This window comes from Prenolepis imparis, unplaced genomic scaffold (assembly GCF_030444845.1).
Source record: "Prenolepis imparis isolate NDT839.2.m4 unplaced genomic scaffold, iyPreImpa1.0 SCAF_14, whole genome shotgun sequence".
In the NCBI taxonomy this organism is placed as follows: domain Eukaryota; kingdom Metazoa; phylum Arthropoda; class Insecta; order Hymenoptera; family Formicidae; genus Prenolepis; species Prenolepis imparis.
Genome location: NW_028141172.1, coordinates 7,339,766 through 7,361,904, shown reverse-complemented (window position 1 = coordinate 7,361,904; position 22,139 = coordinate 7,339,766). Strand labels below are relative to the sequence as shown.

Genomic DNA, 22,139 nt, shown 5'->3' with positions numbered 1-22,139 from the left:
CTCTACGGAGTGTACTAAATTATTTTCACAAATATCATCATTACTATCGTAAAATATGGACTTTTCTCTACAAATTTAAAAAAAAATTGAATACCGTACGATTTATTTTCGCGAAGTTACGGCGTATCAAAGTTACCTATACACTTTTGTCTATATATTCAATTACCGCCAACATTAGCATTATCCAATGGGCACTACGGGGAAGTTGCTGGTCGAATTTTGCCCATCGTGTGTGTGTGTATGTGTATGTGTGTGTGTGTGTGTGTGTGTGTGTGTGTGTGTGTGTGTGTGTGTGTGTGTGTGTGTTGGGGTAGCGATATATGTTCGTATTTAAAATTGTGTATTTCTGCCTCGTCTTCGGATGACCTTTAATGTGAAGGTGGCTGCATGATTTTGAAAGACTACCAACCAATTTGCAGCAATTGGAAGCCCTACATCGAATATGGTTCGAAATTCTGCAATCCACAATTAGAGCCTGCATTAATATGCGTGAGCGCCTGCAAGAGGTCATCCGAAGACGAGGCAGAAATATACAATTTTAAATACGAACACATATATTCCTGCCCCAACACACACACACACACACAAACACACACACGATGGGCAAAATCCGACTAGCAACCTCCCCGTAGTGCCCATCGGATAATGCTAATGTTGGCGGTAATTGAATATATAGGCAAAAATGCATAGGTAATTTTGATACGCCGTAACTTCGCGAAAAAAAATTGTACGGTATTCAATTTTTTTTTAATTTGTAGAGAAAAGTCCATATTTTACGATAGTAATGATGATATTTGCGGAAAAAATTTAGTACACTCCGTAGAGTTCGTCAAACTGTGCAATTTTTTGAAAAAAAAACACGTCCTTCCTTTTAAAGGGATGAAGAAAGGGGGAGAGAATAAAATCAAAATCGAACAAAAGTTTCTTAAAGTAGAGACTTTACCCCTTTAAAACAAAAAAAAATTTTTTGAAATACGACAATTTTTCGCGGAAATACGCTTATTTGAATTTATGCTAAATTTTGATATTGATTACGTGTTGCGATAATTTTTTTGACGAATATATATACATATATATACAGGGTGTTAAAAAAAAGGGTAAAATATTTTAAGGGGATTTAGTATGCCTCAAAATAAATTAAAAAGTCTTAATAAACATGGGTCCGCAAGTAAGTCATTTTTGAGATATTGCGAAGATGCAGGGTCTGCATAAACATGGAAGGAGGTCATTTTGAGCATCTTCTTTAAGATAAGGTAAAATACTTATTTTTCTGCATAAATTATAATAAAAATAAATATTTTAAACAACAAATAAAAATTATTAAAAAATATAAAAAAAAATTAAATTAAAAATATCTCAAAAACGGTTTATTTGCGGACCCATGTTTATTAAGACTTTTCGACTTGTTTTTAGGCATACTAAATCCTCTTAAAATATTTTACCCTTTTTTTTTAACACCCTGTATATATATATATATATATATATATATATATATATATATAAATTAATATCTGTATTGTTATAGATAGTAACAAATTCGAAATAATCGAAGGAAATAATGCCACTGTTACTGGAACAATACGAATTCCAGCTAACATTAAAGACGAGAAAATATGTACTACATTTATTGATCGAAATGACAATGATAAAGAGGAAATGAGTATGAAAGATATCTATAATATAAAGAATTGAAACTTCGTGGTTATCAATACACTGGCGAATTTCGTGGACTAAAAAGCGCATCAATTACGGGAAAGAATGATCATATTGCCTGGACTGATAACTGGGTAACATTTATGGACAACATGTTACAGTTAATAATTTTAGGACAGAATTCGAGAAGTCTTGTTGTACCAACAAGAATTCGCAAATTAGTAATCGACCCGAAATCTCACATAAAACATATCGAAAAACTTCCAAATAAAGAAAAACGTAAGTTTGCAGTATTATAAATGTGGGATACAATGATACAAATGAAATTACAATTTATAGCCGACTGTTATTTCTTGGAAAATATATATCTAATATGTCATCGTATGTGTGTTATACTGCAGATGTCCTTGTACAAAATTATAAGTATTTGTATGTCTTAATATCTGGAAGAATAGAAATATCCGGCGTCGTGGATACACCTACATCTCGCCGACAAAGAGCAGCCAATCCCGTTCTTGAAGAATACAAGTTTAATGCTCATCGAGATCTAAAAATGATATCTTTGCAAGATGCAATAAGAATGTCAGTGCACATTGCGCTTGAATGTTACAATATAATAAACATAAAAGTCATCGAATTTATTGAGGACAGCAATCAAGTGCCGGAAAATTTAAATTGTTTACTTGTGAATAAAGTTCTAGATGTTTTATCGCAAATTCAATCTGATATCAAACTGGTAACAACACATGAACGATTCAAAGACATCGCTTTGCCTGACAATGTTTCTACAATAGAATTTGGTAAACTGACAAGTAATGAAAATTGTTTGATAATCATAGGTTTCGGAATTTTAACAAAAAATAAAAATGAATTATATGAACAATTGTTGTCTGTCATAATGCCAAAAGAATTTCTTCTAACATTGGAAGAACTGGATGCTATCTACGACTACTCATGTCTTGATAGATATGGGTTAAAAGTAATTTTGGAGAAACGCACCAATGATAAAATGTTTATATATTATTAAGGAAAAAATACAATATATTGGCAGTATTCAACAGATAGTGCATGTAAACAATCATGAATTCTCATGGGTAGACAAACTCAAATCATTCATGGATGTAGAAGAGAAAACAAATATGAATATAATAGTCGTCGCAGAAGGAGACTTTGAATGTGGATTAATTGGCCTTGTCAATTGTTTGCGAAAAGAACCGGGCGGTGAAATGATTAGAGGTGTATTTATTCAAGATAAAGATGCGCCTACATTTTCATTACAAGAATCGTTGTACATGGAACAGCTACAGCTGGATTTACCTATCAATGTTATATCTTCCGGTAGGATCTGGGGATCTTACAGACATTTTCCGTTACCACCATTAGAACCAAAACTCGTAGAGAGTGCCTATGTTACTCAGATGGTACGTTCAGAAAATTCCTTATTTAAGAAAAACTGAAATAATTGATATTGCTTGTTCATTCATAAATGAAATAACAATTTGCTGTAACTTTAATTGAACTAAAATAGTTTGTTATATTTATTTATGTTAGGTGCCAGGTGATCTGAGCACTCTATGTTGGATGCAAGACAAATTATCTTTTGTCAACGATGAGAATAAAGAAAATTTAATAAGGATAGTCTATGCGGCTATAAATTTTAAAGATGTCATGATAGCTAGTGGTAGACTCAATCAGGAATTTACCTCAGACAAAGCAAATAGTAGTACTTTAATTCGAATGGAATATGTTGGTTTTAATAAAAATAAACAAAGAATTATGGGATTGTGTTCATCTGGGTATAATACACACATAGTTTTATTTAACATAATTTTAGTAAATAAATTGTTTAAAATAAATGTATTATATATATTTCTTATTATACTTTTAATTAAAAATGCTTATAATGAATATAAGAAATAAAAGAATTGCTATATTTTATATATTTTATATATTTCTATAAATTTTTATTATATATTTCTTATAATTTTAATTAGAAATGCTTATATGATATAAAAACTACAAGAATTGCTATATTTTATATTTCTTTTTACTTATACTTCTTATATATATACAATACTTAAAATAAAATAAATATAAATAAATAATATAAAATAACAATATATATACTTTAAAATAAAAAGAAACATTTTAATGTAACTTTAATATAATAAATAATACATTTTCTAAATTATTATTTTCAGAGGAATGGCAAATATTCGCATAGCTGACAAACATCTCAGCTGAATCATACCTGACAACTGGATGATGGAAGACGCTGCGACGGTTCCTTGCGTATATAGCACATGCTATTACGCTTTATATCTGAGAGGTAAAATGAAGAAGGACGACAAAGTATTGATTCACTCTGGTGCGGGAGGCGTTGGTCAAGCTGCGATTCATCTCCCGCTTTACGAAGGTTGCGAAGTGTTTACAACGGTCGGGAGTATCGGGAAACGAAACTTTATAAAAGAAACCTTTCCCTCTATACCTGAGGATCATATCGAAAATTCTCGAGACACAAGTTTTGAACAAATGATTATCTAGAAAACAGGAAATCGCGGATTGGATGTCGTTTTGAATTCTTTAGCCGAAGAGAAACTGCAAGCATCCGTTCGTTGCTTAGCAAAAGGCGGTCGTTTCCTCGAAATTGGAAAATATGACATGCTTGCCAATAGTCCTTTAGAATTAACTTTATTCACATCAAAAGGCATTAGTTTCTACGGCATCCTATTAGATAAATTATTTTCTGCGAAACCAAAGAGTAAAACAGTACTTAGGAATAAAATAACAGAAGGTTTAAAAAATGGTGCTATCAAACCATTATGCAGAAAAGTCTTCAAAAAGGATCAAGTAGAAGTTGCGTTTAAATATATGGCTGCTGGGAAGCATATTGGCAAGATACGAATATTTTTCAATTATACTTACAATGGAGGGAGTTTATTAATCGAAATAATAGGTTCACACACAAGAAATGTGTGTGTGTGTGTGTGTGTGTGTGTGTGCATGCAATCTTTTTAATTAAATTGTCATTATATTACCAATGTGTGCCAGCAATCAAAAGTTGCAATCTTCCTTCAATTTAATTTATTATATACCCTATCTTTATTTCCATATTTAAGTTGAGATAAAAAAGACTTTGAAATAAAAAAATTAATCAGCATATTTTTCTTGTATTCGCATGTTGTATTCGCTTAATTATGCTTAATATGTACAAAAAAGTTGTCCATGGTATTTCATTCCTCTGTAATTCTTCCATTCTGTATTTCCATCTTTTTGTTCTTGATCTTTTTTTTCAATCTCCGTTTATATCACCTATTAATATAATCGAGATGCAACTTGTATATTGTATGTACACAGCAGTGTACAATGTAAAACATTGCTACAAATTTTTATTTTAGTTTAATTTTTTTTTTTAAATATTTGCGCACATAATTATCGGTTTTTTCATTCGTTCATTTAGAATAATCCTCTTTCTTTTAAACTAATTTTTTCTAACTGTTACATCTCAATTATTAATTATTTAACATTTAATTCTTTCTTTTTACTCATTTATTGTACAGCCACACTTCATTTGACAGTTTATTCATTCTTATAGATCTTGTGCCGATTATATTTACTCTAGCTGTAATCTTCATTTCAATCTGTCTTTGTTCTTTCTAACAGTTTCTTGTCGTTTTTTTCGTACTCTCTTATTCTCATCTTTTTTCTCATTTTTCTTTCTTCTTGATATTTTAGAATATATATACTATCATTTTACATAAATCAATATTATTTGTAAATAATGATAAAAATTCATGAAGAAGATGAATCCTTGAATGCGTGTATACTCGCACATCCCCGTTACTACTGCCTGGAACACAAATGCTACATCGTTTTAGGTGGTCTAGGTGATTTTGGTTTAGAATTAATTATTTGGTTGATTCAACATGGTGCAAAAAATCTAGTACTGACTTCTCGAACTGGGATAAAGAACGGTTATCAGCGATCAAGAGTAACGTTATGGCAATCTTATGGTGTGAATGTACAAATCGTTACAGCTGCTGATACTTTGAAATACGAAGACTGTAAATCTATATTAAAATTTGCTGAAAAACAAGGTCCTGTGGATGCTATATTTAATCTTGCAGTTGTGTTGAAAGATAGCATATTAAAAATCAGACCTCGCAAACATTTGAAGATTCCTTCTTATCAAAGGCATGGACGACAAAAATGATGGATAAATTATCAAGAACAATTTGTCCCCAACTTCGATATTTTGTCGTTTTTTCTTCCGTTTCATGTGGAAGGGGCAACGCGGGCAAACGAATTACGGAATGGCTAATTCCGTAATGGAAAGAATTTGTGAAAGAAGAATGAAAGAAGGTTTACATGGTTTGGCAATACAATGGGGTGCTATTGGTGATGTTGGGCTTGTCGCAGATATGCAAGAAGACGATAAAGAACTTGTTATTGGAGGTACATTACAACAAGAAATATCATCTTGTTTGAATACATTAGAAATATTTTTACTACAAGATCGGTCAATCGTAAGTAGCATGATTGTCGCTGAGACATAAACAACTATTACATATGTAAAAAAAACACGTGCCGAAACATTTTTACAAAGTAAATATTTATTCAATAATATTATTAACAGTACATTATAATAAAATAACTAAGTGCATTGAAAACATTACAAAAAATGTAAACTTCAATAATTGTTAATAATTATTTTTTAAGATTAAGATCCGGTTAAATTCACATCAAAATATTTAATTTTTTCTCTTATTTTTAAAATAGGATTGAAAAATTCAAATATAATGGCGCCAAACTCGTCGTTGGCTGAACTAGGAGTGGATTCAATGATGGCAGAGGAAATTATACAGACGTTTGAGAGAGAATTCGATATTTTATTGACAGTACAAGATATTCGAAATCTCAATTTTGCTAAACTTAAACAAATGACAAATGTAGCTGAGCAAGAAAAAGTGCATGACGCTGCTGAAGCTGACACAAAAAAATTGGATAGTTTAAAAATGTTAACTCGAAAACTTAACGATTCGGAGTTGAGTTCAGATATTTATGTAGAAATCGGTACAAAGAGGGAAGTTGTTGGAAGCGAAATATTTTTTATACCAGGAATCGATGGCTTTGCAAGCTTATATAAACGAATAGAATCGGAAATTAAATCTTTGGCGATATGTTTGCAACACAGTGTATTTCATACTCCGGGTGCTACTCGTTCAATTACGAAATCGGCAGCATATTTTCTGCCTGTACGAAATTACAAGATAATATTTTTAAATATATATATATATATATATATATTTAAAATGCTGTGTATTTGAATAACAATATTCGATTACACACATACACACACGCGAGCGCACGCACGCTCGCCTTTTTTGAATATATTATATCATATATGTTTATATTTATTTTTCTAGCATATATATTGAAAAAACTGAAAAGTAAAAAAAAAACAATTAAAAAAGATTTTTTAATTGTTGGTTATTCATTTGGATCTTTAATTGCCATCGAGTTAGCAAGATTATTAGAAGCTAGGAATTTCTCTGGACGTTTAATACTTATAGATGGAGCTCCTGATTTATTGAAATTTTTGATTAAGAAATTTTTTAATCATCCTTCAGAACAAAAAATACAAAATAACATTCTACTTTATTTGATGAAACTATACCATGGATCGGACAATGAAATGGTTAGTCAAAAATGTTTATCAAAAACACATAATGACTTTTTATTTCAAAAATGATTTACAAAATTGTGTTTACGTATAGTTAAGGCTCCTGGTACCTTGTCGACCATGTCGGAATTCAGACGTCAGAGGCGAGAAAACACACGCTAAAATTTTTTAGATGCCATTTCTAAATAAAAACATATTTGCTTAAAATATCACTTAAGATCTCTTTAATACACTTCTAAAAAACGCCGAAAACTATCCTTTTCCCTTTATAATCAATCAACAGCTGTAAAATGTAATATTATGAGGCCCAGTCCGTCTGGTCTTTGCACATGCGCAGTCATTCCGCATGTCAAAGTCTGATATCTCGATCATTTTACGGTTGTTGATTGACTGTCAAGGGAAAAGAATAGTTTTCGGCGTTTTTTAGAAGTGTATTAAAGAGATCTAAGTGTTATTTTATGCAAATATGTTTTTATTTAGAAATGGCATCTAAGAAATCTCAACGTGTTATTTCTCGGCTCTGACGTCACGATTCCAATATGGCCGCGGTGAGCACCCAGGAGCCTTAATACGGAGAAAGAATATATCAAATATTTTGTTAGAATATGCTCATTAAAATGATAAAATAAACTAAATTTTTTATTATCCTTTTTTTATATAACTATAGTTATAGAAGTTTTGAAAAGTTTCTGTAATTTATTGAAAAAAATACAGATATATGTTATATAATATTTACAATAACAAAAATATAACAATTATCACTAAAGCTTTTATGTTTACAAGTTGCATACACAAATTATATACAAGCTTATATATTAAATTATAAGAGTGATTAATTAATAAATTCTTACTAGTGATCAAAAGAAAAAAATAATTTGATTTATATAGTTTAAAAGTACAGAAAAAGTAATTGGATAATAAGAGAATATAGATATGTTCAGTATATTAATTTAGTATGTAAGAATATAATATAAACATACTGTCTTAGTTTAAAATGCAGATTGTTTTACTTCGTTATTAAAATTGTGCATACGATATTATTATTTACAGCTTGCATTTGAGCTGAATAAATGCAATACATGGGAAAGTAAGTTAAAAGCATTTATTCACTTTTCGAAGGAGTACAATGAATTAACTGTTGAAAATAAAAAAATTGTATGTTCAACAATTTACGATCATATTATAGCTATACAAGATTATGATATATCTAAATTGCCACTCCTTAAATCATCTATAATACTATTAAAACCTACACTTTCAAACAACGCTTTGGAAAAGGATTATGGTCTATATAAGATAAATTTGATTAGGTATATAAAAAAAAAGCGGTACACTTAAAATTTTGGAAAAAATTATCAAATTTCAAATGACAATAACTTCGTAAATAATAAAGATAGAAAGGTTTATAAAAAACGAAAATTGGAATCTCTACTTTAAGAATCTATTCATTATAATGTTGCAAGATAAATATATTGAAAATGGCAGATGACAAAACGAGAGCATGCAAAATCGGAAAATAATGGTCCGAGTTTGCCACGGCACATGGCATGAGTCAAATGTCGTAATTCAATGGGATGAAAAGCATATGATGATACAGAGTCTCCTCTAAAAAATGCTTTTTTAATTATCTCGATACGTAAAGTAAAAAGTTGCCTTTTTATTCAAATGTGAATATCTCGGCGAAAAATCATCGTATCGAGATGATTAAAAAAGCATTTTAAAGAGGAAACTCTGTACTATCATATACTTTTTATCCCATTGAGTGCCGACATTTGACTCACGCCATGTGCCGTGGCGAACTCGGACCATTATTTTTCAATTTTGCATGCTCTTGTTTTGTCCTCTGCCATTTTCAATAAATTTATCTCGCAACATTAAAATGAATAGATTCTTAAAGTAGAGATTCCAAGCTTCATTTTCGATTATTATAAACCTTTTTATCTTTATTATTTACGAAGTTATTGTCATTTGAAATTTGATAATTTTTTCCCAAATTTTAAGTGAACTCCTTTTTTGGAGTAAGTGTATTTTATTATTTTTAAAATATTTCTTATAAGAGAAATTCCTTTTAGGTTACGAAAAGTGCAGTACAAATTCATTATATGGAAGGTACTCACGTCACAATGATGAACAATGACAAAATAGCATCATTTATTAATGAAGCATTGGTAAATTAAAAAGTAGGAGAATAATTATTGCAAGACATTAAGAGTAATTCTTATATTTTAAATATTATATTCAATTTTATTAAAATTTGATATAATTCGATCAAACGAAAGATCTTTAAACAAATATGATTAAAATTAGATACAATTAAAATTAATAGAATAATTACTAACATAATTTTGCAAAACATTAAAAATAATTTCTTATACTTCAAATATTATATTCAATTTTATTAAAATTTGACATAATTCGATCAGAAGAAAGATCTTTAAACAAATATGACGATTAAAATATGATATATGTAAAAATATAACTGGATGAAAAAAGCACTTTTTTCAACAAATTTACGTTTATTTATAACATATATTGCATACATTTTTTAAATCAGTGATCTAAATTGTTTAAGAGTACATCCACTGGATCACCATCCACAGTATACTAATAGCGATAAAAGCTTTGAACGTTGTAACAGATAGCTTTACTCTAAAATATTAACAGAATACACATAATTAATGCATTTTAAAAATATCTTGAATAACACTGGTCAACATTTTTTGACCTTTTTTATCAAATTCAAAATCAGCGATCCCGAAAACCTCCCAAAAATAGTTTTGTTCACACTTTAACTACTTTTGGTATTGTCTTATTGTCAAACGCGAGATCAAAATCGGCGCGCGTCCAGTCAAAAACCTGTGCTACACGATTTCACAGTATTGTCACATGTTTTTTTGCTTCAAAACATTAAAGTTTAAGGTTTAAGCTTTAATTTGAGCCCACAGAAAGTATTCTATCACATCCCGTTTCTTTGTGACAGAGGTTCAAAATGTGCCAAAAAAGGGTTTTTTGACACTTTGACCTCGTTTTTTTCTCAACAATGTGACGTGATGGAACATTTTGGGTTTCAGAGTCTACGGGAAAAATCCTATCGAAATGATCTGTCATTCCTTTTGTGACATAAAAAAAGTCGAAAAATGTTGACCAATGTAATTACACAGTCGGACACAAAATTCTCTCTAAAGTGCGATAGTACGTTTCCTGAAGATTTTTTTGCGCTGAACATGATACCGTTGTCAGAATTTGCCTAACACGTCAGGATTTTTAATAAATTGAAATGAAAGGGGTCAAAAATGGCGTGGTGGCGTTTTGGTCATTTTTAACATTTTTTGCGACAAGAAGAGAACTAGTTTTTAAATAAACTCAATGGCATCTGAAAGTATAATTCAAGAGCTTTCAAACAAATTTTGGTTCATGATTGTACGACTTTTTTTCATCAAGTTATGGTTGTTTGAATTTTAGTCATTTCCTGAAAAAATCTTCAAAATCATACTATCGCACTTTGGAAAGAAAGAAAAAGTGATTTTTTTACTCAATGTGTTATTAATAACATTATATTAACCTAAAATAAAATTTATTATTTTAATTTCCACATATCATTGTATCTCATATTTAAACGACACAACAATGTTTCAGCATATTTTAAACTCACCTTTTAAAATGAGCTTTGGCTACATTTAATCGATTCATATCTTCATGAAGGAGATATTTTTTAACACCTATTAGTCCATTTCTTTAAATGATAAAATAAATATAAATTAATATTAAATATTAAATATATATTTTAAACTTAAATTATAATCTTCAATTATACATTGAACATTACACAATTATATACATTGAACATACACAAAACACAATTATACATTGAACATACAAAAACATTAAAGGAAAAGTGTCAAAGTCGACTAATCTTTGCTATAAATTGTGATATATTATTTCTCAGCAATTAAAAATTAAGTTTTTTTATAAGAAATCTGATATAAGTTAGTTTATTATTACGCGCTTATTAGTTTATTTATTATAAGTCCATTATATGTTACTTGTTTACATGTTAAATTAATTTGTATTGATTATTTCAAATTAAAAGTTTTTCTTTTTGTGAACCTTTTCATGAACCTTTTTCTGATCAACTGTATAATTTAATTAGCAATAAATATTTTTCTTGATAATATTCTAGTGTATAAGCTTTATACAAAATGCTAAAGCAAAAAAATTTGTTTTATTTCTGTTTTTATTTTTATTACTTTTTTTGTAATACAATTAAAAGAATTAAAAATTAGGATAAACTAAGTATTTTGTAATTTATAGATAATATAATTTTTATTTTGTTCCGTCAATTAAATGAATGTAGGTAAATGAGTTGATTTCATCTGAATTATTATCTTATAGACATAAAAACTTTTTTTATTAAAAGTTTTAAATTAAAAGATAAAAAAAATAGAAAAAGATTATTTAAGTAAAACATTGAAAAAAATTAATTTTATAAATATATAAATTTAAAATTATTTCAAACTTCTTAACATTCTTTCAAACTCTAATTTATATATATATATCTTTTCTTTTATTTTTATTATTTTACAAAAAAGTCATTTGCTTAAGAGTTGAAGATAATATTATCAAATTGTGATACAATTAATAATACAATAATACATAATCAAAAGAGACCAATATCTAGTATGTATATATATACAGGGTGTCCGGTAATAGTCACGCCGTCGTGTGCAGATTCCTGGGATCATTTGGAGACGATTTTTCCTCAGCGAAAATGTCGAGGGAGGTCATTATTTTTTGCATGTTTTCAATTTTTGCCATCATGTATCTTTGTAACTAAGCCTTATATTAAAATTTTATTAAAGTAAACTCTACCTAAAATTAACTGAAGAATGTGAATTTATTATTATTTTATTTCCACAAGACTTAGTTTGCGAAAAACCCTTTATTTTCAATCGCTTATAACTCGAAAATTATTGGTGTCTCGACATTTTTGCTGAGGAAAAATCGTCTCCAAATGATCCCAGGAATCTGCACACGACGGTTGACGTGACTATTACCGGACACCCTGTATACACCGGGTGTCCCATCTTAAAGGACCCACTCAAATATCTCAGAAACACTGCGTTAAATCAAAAAATGTTTCCTACAAAAGTTGTAGGGTTTCGAGGGGGACATAACATAGTAATATTCATATGACCTTGGGCGGCGTCTCCAAGGTCAAGTGAAGGTGAGAATAAATTTTTTAAATGGAAACCCATATTTTTTATTCTAACATCTTTTTCTACTAATTAATTTGAACAACTTTTATCTGAAGCATTTTTTTATTTTCTTCAAAATTCACCTTCTCACCTTCAAATTCTCACCTTCACTTGACCTTGGAGATGCCGCCCAAGGTCAAATAAATATTATTATGTTATGTCCTCCTCAAAACCCTACAACTTTTGTAGGAAACATTTTTCGATTTAACGCAGTGTTTCTGACAATGAGATATTTGAGTGGGTCCTTTAAAATGGGACACCTGGTATATATATATATATATATATATATATATGTATATATATATACATATATATTATATATACGACATTATTCATTCCTATAGTTATAAACTTCAAAATATCTCTTCAACGAAGCGTTTGCGAGCAAACTTCCAGATAAAATTTTTGTTTGTTTTGAGGTCCTGAATTCATATTTTAAATTTGGCTATTTAACCCGAAAACACCATGTATATATATATATATATATATATATATATATATAAATTCTTGAACTTTGACAATTTTTTACTACTTTTTAAATGTACCGTTTTTTCTTGGCCAAACATACGCACTCGGCCAAGAAAAAACGGTACATTTGAAAAGTAGTAAAAAATTGTCAAAGTTCAAGAATTTATAACTCACAATCAGCTAATAATTATGATATCGAGGTGTTCAAAAAACGAAAATGAAGCTTGAAGTCTGTAGTTTGAGAAAATTTTAGTGCCGATTACGTGGAATGATCAGTTTTGCAATAACAAATAATAGAATGTGAACCTGCAAAACTGCTGAATAGAATCCACTTTCCTAAAAAAGTGAAAAAGTAAAAAAAGTAAAAATAAAAAAAATGAAAAAGTAAAAAAAAGAAAAAATAAAAAAAAAGAAAGAAAAAGTCATTGTTTGAAATCACATCTGTGTATCTTTTTTTTTACTTTTTCATTTTTTTTTATTTTTACTTTTTTTACTTTTTTACTTTTTTACTTCTTTTTACGTGGGGAAAATCCTCATGGATACCCTCCGATCCCCGAGGAAGTAGTGCCGAACTCTCACCGGCAAAAACCCCGCAAATATCCTACTCGGACTTTGTTTGCGCGAGATGCCCGGCACAATTTGCTCGCTTCGGGACACCTCCGCATTCAATGCAACATTATTGAATAGAATTGCAACGATTCGAATTGGTAAAGATAGCAGATACACATTTTAAATTACAATTTGTCCTTAAAAAACCGATTTTTTTCAAATTGCCATAACTCAGTGAAAAATTATCGTATCGAATTCCGCCAAAGCGCATTTTAAAGAGAAAAGTTCAAATTTTTACGTGTTTTTTATCCCATTGAGTTACGTCAACTGATTCACGCCGTGCAATTCAGAAAAGTGGACCTTCTATTCAGCAGTTTTGCAGGTTCACATTCTATTATTTGTCATTGCAAAACAGATTATTTCACGTAATCGGCACTATATATATCGGCAATATATATATATATATATATATATTTATAAATATAAGTTTTCTTATATAATTATTAATTAAAAACGACAGCCCAAAAACATATAGATTGATGCGTCTCTTTCTTCTATTTACAAGCTATACATTTATATTTACCTGAGATACTTTTTCATATCGAAACCAGAAAGATCGATCGAGAACATTTCTCGGTCACCAGGTGGTATTAGTGACATTAGATCTCGACTGTTTGTATTATCAAATTTCCATTCCTTACACATAAAATGTTGCAAAGCACAACTGGTCACATATATCTTTCTCTGCAGTTCCAATACCCTATATGTTGTACACATATTTATATATGAATTACATTTTCAATAGTAGTCTGACTTGAAAATTTCTGATTTCTTAAATATTTTATTTGTTTGATACTTACATAGGCCGATGTCCACAAAATTTTAAAACTAGATCTATTAATATAGCTGGTAAGATATGCCATATTATTGTCAATACATAAAACATAATAGAACTTTCAGTAAATAACGTATTAGGGGTCCAAAAAATGTTTTCGAATGGTATTTCGTTTTCGATTTTCAACAATATAGTAGTAAATTCACGAAATAATATATTTTCTTCATTTGGAGAAGTGTTATTGACAACAAAAAATGTAGAACCTGGTCTGAAACTAATAATACATAATAGTATAAATTAATCAATGCATTATTTATATAAGATGTTATGAATTAAATTTTAGAATATCTTAAATAAGATTGCTAAATAAATCATGAGAGATATTATTACAGAACATTAAAAATTTTTTATTAACATATTTTAACGAATTAAACATTAAGAATGTAGATAAATTTTAAAAATTTAATTATTTTTAAAACCTTTGTTTAATTCCATTCCAGAGAAAGTCATATGTAAATTCAATTGAGAATAAATATGTGACTTCTTAACTCTAAATTCTGGTGCAAAAAAACAAAACAAATTGAATAATGCTTGTAATGACAACATTTTAGTTTCAAATTAAGATAATTTCCGTTTGTAGCTTAATGTAAGTAGAGATGCATTGATAATATGTATATACTGATGATCATACGTTGTCGATCCAAGCTTCCAAGTTACGAGAATTATAGTGTTGATGACAGTATCTACTGGTATAATATTATATGATACATTACTACTAGCGTATACTATTTGCAATAATCCCTTTCCGCCCGCAACCAATAATCCTATTGGACCATTAAAATTATCAATCCATCCTGGGATTGGATCCTTTAACGAATGGATCACTAACAAACGGAATATATTTCTTGGATTATTATAATTAAATTATTAGATATACATATACTGCTGTTTGTGAAAATTGCAACACCACGAAGGAATAATGATATTTAGCTGTGTTGCAATTTTCACAAACAGCAGTGTATATTACTATAATATATAAAGAGAGCGATATATATCTTCTCTCTCCTTGTACATTAAACATAGATTTTATGATGCTTTTTTACTAGCTATTAGTAGTTAGTAAAATTGAAATATTTTGATTAGAGAAAAAGAGAAAGACTAGTGCTAATTAGAGAGTAGCTAATAGCTAGTAAAAAAGCATCATGTAAATCACGCTTTATTAATAAAAATGAAAAACGAAGAACTGCAAGCCTAAAAATTTAATTTCAATTTTTGTTTAACTTAATGTTTAATTAGATAAGCAAATTTAACTAAATATTTAAATATATTGTTATTTAAAATAATTATATAAATTGTTTCAACTAACATTACGTTTAAATAATATTTAAACAATACGTTTAAATATAATATTATATATAATAACTATTATACGAATATAAAGTTTAATTTAATCTGCTATTAAGTATTTGTAAGCTTTAAAATTTAGATGCATATATATTTTTTCTGGATTATTTGCATTTGTATATTACATTCATTCATACATTTTGTATTTCATCGTGATAAAAGCAAATATTTTATTTTAAAATGTTCTATATAAAACAAAAAAAAATATATTTAACATGTTTAAATTGCATTAGAGAAAGAAAAAGAAAAAAGTCACGTAATATTATTATATTATCCTGTTTTTAACATTAAAGAAAAAAGTTACATACCTATGGAAGGTCTCACAATCGCACAAGGTAAGAATAAAGAATATTCCTGTATTATACTCTCCGCTAAGTTTTTCGAGAATATGTAAGTGTTGGGAATATTATTCAAACACCTGTACATTTCAAACAAACATTGAAATAAATAAAACAATAAAATAATGATCGAAAATAATTGGAATATTATAATATGAATAAAAGGGAATAATTACATTTTCTAATTGACACATAAAAATTTACATAGGTGATATATTTGATTTTGTTTGATACACTTACTTAGCTGTTAAGATATTCAAGATATGCTCATCCAATGACTCAGCCATTTTGATCATTTTTCGCCAATCATCTACAGGTGGGTACGCTTTTTCTTTTATAAATGGATTATTCAAATGTGTATATGCTGTGCTAACATATACTAAGGCCTTTAACAGATAAAAATAATTAATATTAAAATTGTATTTTAGTTCAAATGCTATAGTTAGAGTTATTCGAAACAAAAAATTCAGGCATGTTCACAATTTCAAATATTAATTTCAAATATATCAGGGGCGCAAAGTACATAGATTATTCTGTATTTTTGCAATTTTTTAATTTAATTTAATTTTTTAATAGTTATTATAGTTAATTTTTTATCTCTAAGTAATAAGCAGTTAAATTTCTTATTCAATAAAATCTACATACAATTATAACAACAAAAAATAATTTATATTAATAGATACATCTCTTTAAAATGTCTTTGTAAATATTATACATTGTAATATATACATAATATATGTATGTGTACATATGTTTAAAATATTAAGCTTGAAAGACATAGTTTATAAAAAACATTTCTAGAAATAAATGTGCAATGAAAATGTTAGTGTATCGCAAACTAAATAAAAACCCAATATAAGATAATTCACATAATAGAATACAATCAGAGATTTTTTTTCATGAATATGCAGAATCAATCCCGCACTTTACTTACGATTAGATTCTTCATACTTTCAGCTAAGATACATATATCTCTCGTTGATCTAGTATTAGTAAGGATGGCATATTTTATGGTATCGTTAAATTTCACAGTTGCCCCCGCATGAATTATTATAGTTACTCTTTCAATCAGCATTTGTCTATCGACAGTCGATAAACCTAAATTTTCTTGACTGATATCGCCAGAAACTGGAATTAATTTCTTGAAATTTAAAGGTTGCTCTTCTCGTAATTTATCGTATAACTGAAATAAAAAAATATTATGTATATACAGTATATTCATTAGAATATTTAGCATAATGTTTTAACTAAGATATTTTTACACAAAAGTTGTAAAATATTTTTTTATGACTATCTACAATTCATTAAATTACTCTAAACGTTTCTCTCAATGTTTCATATCTCATACACTTTTTTATCAAATTTTATAATTATAAAATTAATTTTCTATTGACATATAACATAATAAAAAGATAATCCAAAAATTCTTCTTATCGAGATGTTATAACAATTCTTAAAGAAATGCTGTGTGTTGCAAAAGAAATATCCATTTTGATAAATAACTTACCGGTAAGTTTAATATTTTTTCGAGTCTTTCGTTAAGATTCAGTTCTTTTTTCGGACGCATCAATATAAATATTTCTCGAACATCCGGACAAGATCGCAGTATCTTTTCAAAATATACTTTGCCTAGAAATCCTGTTGCGCCTGTCAAAAATATACTTTGTCCAGCGTAAAACGCCGGAATCGACTTGGCTGGATCAATTGTATCCTTATCCATTTTATTAAAATAAAGCAAATGTAATTAACAACGTAGAAGCAACAGCAAAAATTATATACAAAAGTGTACTTAAAAACGTTATTGTCTCTTTTAAGTCGATATTGTTACTAAACATTAGTCAAACGATTCTTCGATTATATACAAATGGTAAAGCTAAACACAGAGAGGGAGAAAGAGTGAGAGAGAGAGGGAGGGGGCGAAAGAGAAAGAAATTATATGTATCAATAAACAGGAAATATAGGTCAAAGGTGAAAGAATAAATTTACACAATGCAGGCAGTTTTATGCAGCATTGACCACTAGTATGTATCATTCACCAATAATCTTAAATACCCGTTATTAAATATCCGTCGATTTGAATGTGATGTTAAAGAAAGGTGACGGAATACATCCGATATTGTTTAAAGTTCCGAAACAGAAATCCGATATATATAGCCGATAAAATATCAAACAAGAGACATAATATAAAAATAAAAGAAACATAAGCGGAGATAAGAAATATCAAATATGTCTTTTGATTTAAGCTGCATCTTGTTATAATGTTTAGACTTGTTTTCGTAAAATTCTGTTGACAATTGTTTTAAATATAAAATACGAATTAAATATGTTATTGTTATATTATGAAATACCTTATATCAACAAGCCCTTTACATGGATAATTCATTTTACGTGGAATATTATAATAATTACAAGGAGAATATAATATTAAAAAGAAATTTATCTATGTTTTTCTGCACAATAGAAGTACGTTGCAGCATTATAATATTTGTTTGTCTCATCGTATCTATTTTGTGATTTACTTAAATATTCAAAATTTTTATAATATTCGATAAACTTTGATACTTGCAACATGTTTGAATTGAAAATAAGAGTCATGCCGAGCCAGATTTGGCGAATAAGAAGAATGTTCCAACATTGTTATTCCTCTCTGTGAAAAAATTCTCTGACTCATAATAATTGAATTATTAAAATTTGTAACGACAATCAAGATATAAAACAAGAACAAAGTACAAAACAAACGTATCTCTCTTTCTGAAAAAAGATATAAAAAATATAGTTATGTGCTAATATAGCTACGTACACATACATTCTAACTTCTAAATAATATAGCTTCTTTCAAGACCGCTATTGTTTTTATATTCTTCATTTTTCTTATTGCTTACGATAAAATTTTTAAATTTTAACAATTTTGCAAAAAGCTTAAAAACATTCAAACATTCAAAGATAGATATATATATAATGATATTGTTTTCGAAAATTCTATTTTTATGAAATAATCTTTTAATAATATCACATAGATATATGTATATCAGATATAATACACTGTTTTTGCGTACTCGTATTGCACACTACTTGACAATAACTTATTGTTCTGTATTTTATCATATACAATTATGTGTATGCAACGTATATGAAATATATAATAAAATTAATAACTAATTATCTAGACAAATTGTAACATATGTGTCGGTATTATTTTTTTTCAAGATCTTTTTTTTCAATGTACATAATTTGCATTGATTATAATATATGCTAAATACACTTAGTAAGATGATATGTCAGAGATAACTATAGATATGAACAGAATGAGATTAGTTAAAATAGAAACAATAATTAATACATACATACATTAAAGAAATAGATACTTTTATTTTATATGTTTATTTTATAAATATAATTAGTGCTACATATAATTATAATGTATAAATATATATGGTCAAAAATTTGACCAGGAAAATTTAATTTGAAAAGATATATGTATTCTTTACATGTATGTAACTTCTTGTAGCTTTACAAAATATAGTCTTACATACAATTTAAATATAATGTTTTTCTGCACAATAGAAGTACATTGCAGCATTAAAATACTTGTGTGTCTCATCGTATCTACTTTGATTTACTTAAATATTCAAAATTTTTATAATATCCGATAAAATTTGATGACATTTGCAATGTTAATTTGAATTGAATGAACAATCTATTTTTTATTGTATATTCCGTTTTAAAAAATTGAAAGTCAAAGTTTTTTAGTTCATAATCAGTACTTATAGTACACACATATACATACTATTTAATTTATTAAATTAAATTAAATTTAAGGAGGACCCTTTTGTTCTTTAAAAGTCAACATTTTTTTATCCATTAAATTTTCAGGCACTTTGTACTATTTAATTTTTAAAAAATTCAAATTAATATCTCTAGCAGTGGCGGACAAAACAGCTTGTAACACTTTATGGGACACCCTGTGTATATATGTAATATAATATGTAGGGTGTGTATAGAGTGATTATAAGTCACGTCTCATCTCTGGAGAATGAATTAATAAAGTCAAAAATTAATAAAGTCATAAATCAAAAATAGAATAACAAAATTATATTTGAGCCTTTTTTAAAGAATTATAATTATAATCAAATAATCAAAAAAATGTGGATTATTATTCTTTTTAATTAAAAACTTTTTAATTAAAAGTTTGTAATTGTTTTGATAACAATAAATGAAAAATCATTATTAATTAATTAACAAGTACATGACAGTAATTAAGATTGGACTAACAGCAGATGTTCAAATAATTTGCCATTATTGTGACAGAGATTGTGGTTTGGGAGACGCTAGAAATGCTTCGAAGCGTTTGAATCACATGACACACCCACACGCATCACGCACACACTTAACATTGACGTACACATACACCATACATATGATGTGCAAAATTCAACCGAGCAACCTCCCCGTGGTGCACATTGGATAACGCGAATGCCGGCGGTATTGCTAAAAATCTTGCAAAATGCAGGGGTAACTTTGAAATGCGATAACTCGGCTCCTAGACATGATAGAGCAATATTTCTTGCGGCATTTTAAAGGGGAGGGTTCCTACTTCAAAGCCAATGTGGTGGCATTTATGGTTCCATTCTTGCTTTTTCCATGGATAACTACAAAGTCAAGAAATTTTCAGAGTTTTTTTGCCATCTGATTTTAAGCCTCACACGAAAAACAGTTCGATGAGACGAATAATGCTATATTACCCACTTTAAAGTTGAGGCTTCACCCGTTAAAATGCGCCCAGAAACATTGTTCTACGATCTCTCTAAGCCGAGATATGGCTTCTTAAAAATCATCAAATTTTACTAGTTTTAAAGCGCTCCTCTAATTATTTTGCGTAGTGTATATTTTGTCCAATCTAAAACACCGGAATCGACTTGGCTGGATCAATTGTAACCTTATCCATTGTTATTAAAATAAAGCAAACGTAAGTAGTATTAACAACGTAGACTCAACAGCAAATAATATGCAAATGTACTTATGCCTTTTATAAGTCAACATCGTTACTTAGATATCGTTTCGAAAAATCTAATTGTTTTACAAAGTTTTACAAAAGTAAATACAAAAAAACGTCTATTTATTCGATAAATATGTTTACTGCAAAAGAAATTATTTTGATTACTGAATTTTGGAAAAGCGTTTTATTTCTTTGAAATTTTTTCCAGCATTTATAAAAAGAAAATAAATATTTTATATTTCACAATGTTTTAAAACTTTACGTACATAATTTGTCTAAAATAATCTGATTCTCATCTGAATATATTTTCTTGTGACACACAATAGAAGTCATAATATTGAAAAAATCAGTTTGTGTCCATTTTGATATACTTAAATATTTATTTTTTGTGGAATTTCCTCTAAACTTTGACACTAATATGCATCTACTGCATATTTTATGTCAAAAAATTATCAAGAAACATGGTAGTTTTTGCGCCAAGTCACGCGCATGCAACAGCAAGACGTAAATTTCTTTAATTAAAATTTTTTATTTTTTTTATTCGAATTAATTTTTAATTTTTGTATAAGTTTTTAATTTTTTGTATTAATTTATAATTTATAATTTTTCTATTTATTTTTAATTTAATTTAATGTTACCTTTAATTAATATTTTTAAAAATTTATATTTTTAATTGGTGCAATTTTTCAATATCACTATTTTTGTTAACTTAAAATAACACCATTTTGTAAATAATATATAAAATTTTTTTTTAACTGGCGTGTATACTTGACGCTTTTTTAAATTTTTTTGAAAAAGTAAGTTTTTATGGATTTTATTATAGAATTTTGACATAACTAATATTTTTTAAAAGCTAAAAGTTATGTCAACTTAATTTTATAAATACTTAATTTTGTCAATAAAACTGCTCCAACATGTTGCACACGTTTGTATAATATGATAAAATACATTTAAAAAG

The 22,139-nt window shown here is 28.0% G+C and overlaps 1 protein-coding gene and 1 pseudogene across 1 annotated transcript; one reads left to right on the top strand and one right to left on the bottom strand.

Annotated features, from left to right (window-relative positions):
* The first annotated feature begins 1,156 nt into the window (after positions 1-1,156).
* LOC145945602 (fatty acid synthase-like) lies at positions 1,157-9,513 on the top strand (annotated as a pseudogene).
* Positions 9,514-9,832: 319 nt separating this feature from the next.
* LOC145945292 (fatty acyl-CoA reductase 1-like) lies at positions 9,833-18,000 on the bottom strand. The gene is made up of 9 exons (XM_083054199.1): positions 17,693-18,000; positions 17,120-17,368; positions 16,426-16,571; positions 16,156-16,265; positions 15,135-15,327; positions 14,469-14,717; positions 14,192-14,368; positions 10,989-11,069; positions 9,833-9,985 (listed from the first exon to the last, which is right to left on the bottom strand). The coding sequence occupies exons 1-9, from the start codon at positions 17,903-17,905 to the stop codon at positions 9,904-9,906; spliced, it is 1,500 nt and encodes a 499-aa protein (XP_082910325.1). The 5' UTR covers positions 17,906-18,000; the 3' UTR covers positions 9,833-9,903.
* Between the last annotated feature and the right edge of the window lie 4,139 nt (positions 18,001-22,139).

Coding starts and splice junctions, on each gene's coding strand:
- LOC145945292 (XM_083054199.1), bottom strand. CDS start 17,905: ATGGATAAGGATACAATTGATCCAGCCAAGTCGATTCCGGCGTTTTAC. Junction 17,369..17,692: donor AAAAAATATTAAACTTACCG/GTAAGTTATTTA, acceptor TTTTTATTTCAG/TTATACGATAAATTACGAGA. Junction 14,718..15,134: donor TGGAAGCTTGGATCGACAAC/GTATGATCATCA, acceptor ATGTATTATTAG/TTTCAGACCAGGTTCTACAT.